The following is a 5829-nucleotide window of genomic DNA, read 5'->3' as shown; positions in this document are numbered from 1 at the left end:
CGGATCCCCGCCCCGCCGCGCCGCTCCCCATTGGCTCCAGCCTCAACCCTGCTCCAGACCGGATCCCGCCCCCCCCCCCCCGCCCTCGGCAGAGCCCCTTCCCCATTGGACGGCGACCGGATCCCCCCGGCCCCGCCCCCCGCCAGCCCCCTTAGTGCAAATGGTTCCCTACGGGCTAAAAACGTGGAACAAAAAACTGGAAGAACGAGTAAAGCGGCGACGGGGGGGGGGAGGGGAGGGCAGACACCCCCTCCCCGACCCCCCCAGCCCCCCCCCGCCCCACCCCCACCCCCGGCCCGGCCTGGGGGGGGATCCCCCTCCCCCCCCCCCTTCTTTCTAGCGACGAAAGTGCAAAGTGGGGGGGCGGCGCCCCTCGCTGTGCTTCTCGGTAATAAAAACTGGGGGGGGGGTCGGCGGGGGGGGGGGGGGGCGGGGGGGCGCGTGGCGGTCTGCGTGCGCGGTGCCGGGGGGGGCGGCGGGGTACGGATGGGTTTTGGCGGGATGGAGGGGGGGAGGAGGATTTTTGGGGGGGGGGGGGGAAGGGGGGGGCGGCGGAGGTTGGGGGGGGGGGGAGGGGGTGGGGGAGCGCCCCGTCCGTGGGTGTGTGTGTGGGGGGTCCGTCCGTCCGTCCGGTCGGTCTGTCCGCCCGCGCTCACAGTCAGCTGACGCGCTCGGGGACAGGCGTCCTGGTGTCCACCGTCTCCTCCCGGCCGGGGGGCCGCGGCACGCTGGGGGGGGGGGGCGCCGCCGCCGCCGCCGAGGAGGAGGACGAGGAGGAGGAGGAGGAGGAGGAAGAGGAGGAGGAGGAGGAGGAGGAGGAGGAGCAGGAGGAGGAGGAGGCAGTGTCTTTGTGCTCGGCCTCCCCTCGGTGTTTGTAGGGCGGCGGGGGGGGCGGCGGGGGGGGGTGAGTCTTAGCCGGCTCTTTGGCGCAGCCGTCGGGGGCCGCCGGACCCCCCCGTTCCTCCGCGCAGCCTTTGCCGCTGAAGTCCTGCGCCGGCGGGGGCGGGGGCGGCGGGGGGGGGCTGGCGCTGTCCTTGGGGCTGGCGGGGGGGTCGGGGGGCAGCGGGGGCGACCCCCCCCGCTCCTTCTTGCCGGGGAGGGGCGGCGAAGGCGCGGCGGTGGCGGCGCTGCGGCCCTTGGGGCTGCTCTCCTTGCTGCGGCGGCCGGGGCTGCGGGCGCTGCGGGGGCCCCGGGGGGGGACGCCCACGCCGCCGAGGCCGCGCTCGGGGGGCGGCGGGGGGGGTTTGGCCACCTCCCGCGCCTCCAGGACCACCGTCTCCCGCGTCTTCCGCTTCTTGATGGGCAGCACCGTCTCCTGCACCGCCGGCGGAGCCGCCGCCTTCTTCTTGGCCTCCGGCGCCGCTCCCACCGCTCCTCCCGGCCCCGCGGCTCCCGCCGGCTTCCGGCCCCGTTTTTTGGGGACGGCTTGGCTGTCCGCTTCCGACTTCCGCTTGCGGCCGGGCCGTTTGACGGCCAGTACCTGGGCCGAGGTGGTGGCCGCCCCCGCCTCGGCGCGGGCCACCGGTTGCCCCGGCTGGAAGGGCATCTTGACCAGCAGCTTGCCGGAGCTCTTCTCGATCACCCGCTTCACCTGCACGCCCTCCGCCGCCACCGCCGCCGCCGCCGCCGCCGCCGCCGTCTTGGGTTTGGCCGCTCCGCTGCCTTTGGGGCGTCCCCGCCCCCGTCCCGTCCCGGCGCCTTTGGGGGATTTGGGCTTCTTGGGGGGCCGCTGCTCCCGCCGGGAGGGGCTGCCCCGGCCGGTGACGGTGAAGTCGAAGTCGTTGGGGTCCAGGGAGGTGTCCCCCACCTTCTCGAAGTAGGCGATGAGCTCCACCTTGGAGCGGAAGGCTTTTCCCTGCGGGCTGCGGAGGGAACGGGGAGAGGGGGGGTGAGGGGGGCGCGGGGCGGCGCGACCCCCCCCGGCGCCCTCCCGGCACTCACTTGATCAAGTAGACGTCGTATTTGCCGGCGGAGCGCCCCGACTTCCGCTGCTTCAGCTTGCGGGTCCACCCCTCGGGCAGGGTGGGGTCGTCGTACATGGGCCCCCGGTCCCGGATGATGGAACGCCGCTGTTTGGGGGACGCCGAAGCCTCCGGAGCCGCCGGCGCCGTCCCGGCGCCTTCCGAAGTTTCGGCTTTCCCGGCTTCGGCGGGTTCGGCGGAGGGCTGCGCCGGCTCATGCTGCTGCTTCTCCTCCTTCCGCTCCTTCTTCACCTTCTTGGCCTTGGGGGGTCTCTCCCGCAGCCCCTCCAGGTTCTCCTCCGCCTTCTCCTCCCTGCGGACACACGGGGGGCTCAGCGCCGGCGCGGGCACGCGGTCAGGCGCCCACGGCGGCTCCTCCCTGAAAACCAAAGGGGTGACACCGCCGACATCCCCCCTCCCCTCCCCCACCGCGGGAACGGGGGGAAATTGGGCCCTTCGGGGGCGGCGGTGCCCCCCGCGGCGGCCGTCCGGTGCCGTCGGCGAGGAACGAGCGGAGCAGGCGCCGGCCGCGGAGCGCGGGGAGCGGAGTTAACGGCACTCGTCAGCGCCGGCGCCCCGTTTCCCGCGGCGGGACGGGGAGGGGGCGCACACGTGTCCCCCCACAGCCGCGCCGGCGGCGCCGCGCTCAGCCGGCCATCGGCGACGGGACCCTCCGCCACCGCTCGTTAAAGAGCGGCCCCCGTGTGTCACTAACGAGGCCGTGCGGTGCACCGGCTGCCGCCGCGCCGGGGGGACGGCGGAGGGGAGGGGGGGACGCGCCGACGGGACCCCCGCGCACACCCCGGCACCGCCGCCGCCGTGCCGAAAAGGCGGGAAAAAAGGCGGGGGGGGGGGGACGCGCCGGCAGTGCCGACGCCAAATTTGGGGGAAGCGTTACCGCGGGGGAAGGGGCGCAGCGGGACCCCCGGCGGGCGGCGAGGGGCAACGGCGGCACCGCGGCGGGGGGGGGTCCGGTGCGGCCGTCCCGGCGACGGTCGGGGCCACGGGAACGCCGAACCCGCCTCGAGGCGGCGACGCCGGAGCGCGGAGGGGGCCCCCAGGGCGCCGCGGTGACACGGTGACGGCGTCACCCCGCAGCGCGCTCACCCGTCGGCCCGTCGAGGTCGGCGCGGCGGTGTCCCGGCGCAACACCGGAGGGGCCCTGTGCCGCCGGCGGAGGGTTTTGGGGGGTTCCGGGGGGATTCGGGGTCTCCGGGGCGGCAGCGAAGGCGGTTTGGGGCGCCCCGAGGGGGGCGCGGGGCGGTTTGGGGCAGTTCGGGGTGTTTTGGGGCACCGGCGACGCGGTTTGGGGGGTTTCGGGGCGCAGCGCGAGCGACAGGTTTGGGGGTAATTTGGGGTATTTTGGCGTAATTCGGAGTGTTTTGGGACACAGCACGAGCGACGTGTTTTGGAGTATTTTGGCGTAATTCGGGGTGTTTCGGGGCGCAGTGCGAGCGACGTGTTTTGGGATAATTTGGGGTATTTTGGCGTAATTCGGGGTATTTCGGGGCGCAGCGCAAGCGCCGTGTTTTGGGGTAATTTGGGGTATTTTGGCGTAATTCGGGGTATTTTGGGACGCAGCGCAAGCGACGTGTTTTGGGGTAATTTGGGGTATTTTGGCGTAATTCGGGGTGTTTCGGGGCGCAGCGCGAGCGACGTGTTTTGGGGTATTTTGGCACAATTTGGGGTGTTTTGGGACGCAGCGTGAACGACATGTTTTGGGGTATTTTGGCACAATTTGGGGTGTTTTGGGGCGCAGCGCGAGCGCCGTGTTTTGGGGTAATTTGGGGTATTTTGGCGTAATTCGGGGTTTTTTGGGACGCAGGGTGAGCGCCGTAGTTGGGACATTTTGGGGCAATTCGGGGTGTTTCGGGGCAACTCGGGGTATTTCGGGACGCAGCGCGAGTGCCTCATTTTGGGGTAATTCGGGTATTTGGGGGTAATTTGGGCTATTTCCGGGCGCAGCGCGAGCGCCGTGTTTCGGGGTAATCCGCGGTATTTCGGGACGCAGCGCGAGAGACGTTTCGGGGTATTTGGGGGTAATTCGGGGCAGAGCGCACGCGGCGTATTTGGGATATTTTGGGGCAATTCGGGGTATTTCTGGGTGCAGCGCGAGCGACGTGTTTTGGGGTAATCCGGGGGATTTGGGGAGGTAGCGCGAGGGCCGTATTTTGGGGTAAATCAGGGAATTTGGGGATCATTCCGGGTATTTCTGGGTGCAGCACGAGCGCTGGATTTGGGGGTAATTTGGGGCATTTCTGGGCGCAGCGTAACTGTGGTATTTCGGGGTAATTCGGGGTATTTCGGGACGCAGCGTGAGCGCCGGATTTGGGACATTTTGGAGTAACTCGGGGCATTTTGGGGTAACTCGGGATATTTCTGGGCGCAGCGCGAGCGCCCTATTTTGGGCCGATTTGGGGGATTTCTGGGCGCAGCGGGAGCGCCGCGTTTCGGGGTAATTCCGGGCGCTTTTGGGGTGATTCGGGGGATTTCTGGGCGCAGCGCGAGGGACGTATTTTGGGGCAGTTTGGGGCGTTCCGGGGCGCAGCGTGAGCGCCGTATTTCGGGGTGACTCGGGGCTGTTTTGGGGTAATTCAGGCTATTTCGGCATGCAGCGCGAGCGCCGCGTTTTGGGTTAATTTGGGGGAAATTCGGGGTACTTCGGGGTATTTGCGGGCGCAGCGCGAGCGCCGCGTTTTGGGGCGCTTCGGGGCAGGTCGGGGCGCGGCGCGAGGGCGGCATTTTGGGGGTAACTCGGGGGGTTTTGGGGGCGGTCGGGGGTATTCGGGGGGGCGCGGCGTGAGGGCGACGTTTTGGGGCGATTTGGGGGGTTTTAGGGCACGTTGGGGGATCGGAGGGGCCGCGCGCGGTGCCAGCGCCGTAGTTGGGGCGTTTGGGGGGAATTGGGGCTATTTTGGGGGGAATTGGGGCTATTTTGGGGGGAATTGGGGGGCTTTCGGGGGAATTCGGGGTACCTCAGGGGCGGCGCGGAGTGTTTTTGGGGGTAATTCCCGGTATTTCGGGGGCGGCGCGGGGTGTTCCGGGGGTAACTCCTGAGTGTTGGAGGGGCGGTTTTGGGGCGATTCCGGGTGGTTTTGGGGGTAATTCGGGGTGTTTCGAGGGCAGCGCGGGGTGTTTTCGGGGCGATTGGGAGTGTTTTGGGGTAACTCCGGGTGTTTTTGGGGCGGTTCGGAGTGTTTTGGGATAACTCCGGGTGTTTGGGGGGCGGTTCGCGGTGGGTTTGGGGTAACTCCGGGTGTTTTTGGGGGCGGTTCGCGGTGTTTTGGGGTAACTCCGGGTGTTTTTGGGGCGGTTCGGGGTGTTCGGGGGGCGGCGCGGGGCGGAGGGGGGGGGGACGGCGGGTGGTTTTGGGGGTAATTCCGCGCGTTTCGGGGTCATTGCGGGGGGGGGGTCCGCCGTCCCGGGACCGGACCGGGGGGGGGGGAAGGGGGGGGGGGGGGGGGTCGCCCCTCCCGCCCCCCCGCGACCGTTAGTGACGCACTCACTCACACACACCCCCCCCCACCTCCATCCCCCCCCCCTCCCCCCACCCCCCCCCCCCTCCCGGCGCGCGCCAAACCCGCGGGGGGGTGTGGAGGGAGAGGGGGGGGGGGGGGGGTCCTCGCGCCGGCGCGCGCGCGGGAAAAGCAGCGGCGGGACCCCCCCCCCCCCCTTCTCCCCCTCCCCCCCCCCCCCCCTTTCCCCGGTCCATCCCCCCCCCGCCCCCCACCCCCCCCCCGCCCATCCGCCGCCCCACCGGTCACTCACAGCCTCTCCCCGTCCCCGCTCGGCGCCGCCGCCATTTTCTTCGCAGCGAAGAAACCCGCGGAGAGGAGGGGGGGGGGCGGGGGGGGGCACGCGAAGGGGG

At 70.6% G+C, this 5829-nt stretch overlaps 1 protein-coding gene across 1 annotated transcript; it reads right to left on the bottom strand.

The window, feature by feature from the left end:
- Nucleotides 1-552: 552 nt before the first annotated feature.
- On the bottom strand, nt 553-5772 carry MECP2 (methyl-CpG binding protein 2). The gene is made up of 3 exons (XM_082500541.1): nt 5730-5772; nt 1942-2274; nt 553-1862 (listed from the first exon to the last, which is right to left on the bottom strand). Exons 1-3 carry the CDS (start codon nt 5762-5764, stop codon nt 659-661), a joined length of 1572 nt encoding a protein of 523 aa, XP_082356667.1. The 5' UTR covers nt 5765-5772; the 3' UTR covers nt 553-658.
- Nucleotides 5773-5829: the final 57 nt, after the last annotated feature.

The sequence above is a fragment of the Vanellus vanellus genome, assembly GCF_965231255.1.
Source record: "Vanellus vanellus genome assembly, contig: HAP1_SCAFFOLD_2364, whole genome shotgun sequence".
NCBI lineage: Eukaryota > Metazoa > Chordata > Aves > Charadriiformes > Charadriidae > Vanellus > Vanellus vanellus.
The sequence above is the reverse complement of the archived record's forward strand: the minus strand, read 5'-3'. Positions and strand labels throughout refer to the sequence as shown.

Bases quoted from the DNA above. Each gene is read 5' to 3' on its own strand.
- MECP2 (XM_082500541.1), bottom strand. From the start codon at position 5,764: ATGGCGGCGGCGCCGAGCGGGGACGGGGAGAGGCT. The intron at 2,275-5,729 runs GTGAGTGACCGG...GTGTGTCCGCAG, and splicing joins AGCGGGGACGGGGAGAGGCT to GGAGGAGAAGGCGGAGGAGA. The intron at 1,863-1,941 runs GTGAGTGCCGGG...TTCCCTCCGCAG, and splicing joins TACGACGTCTACTTGATCAA to CCCGCAGGGAAAAGCCTTCC.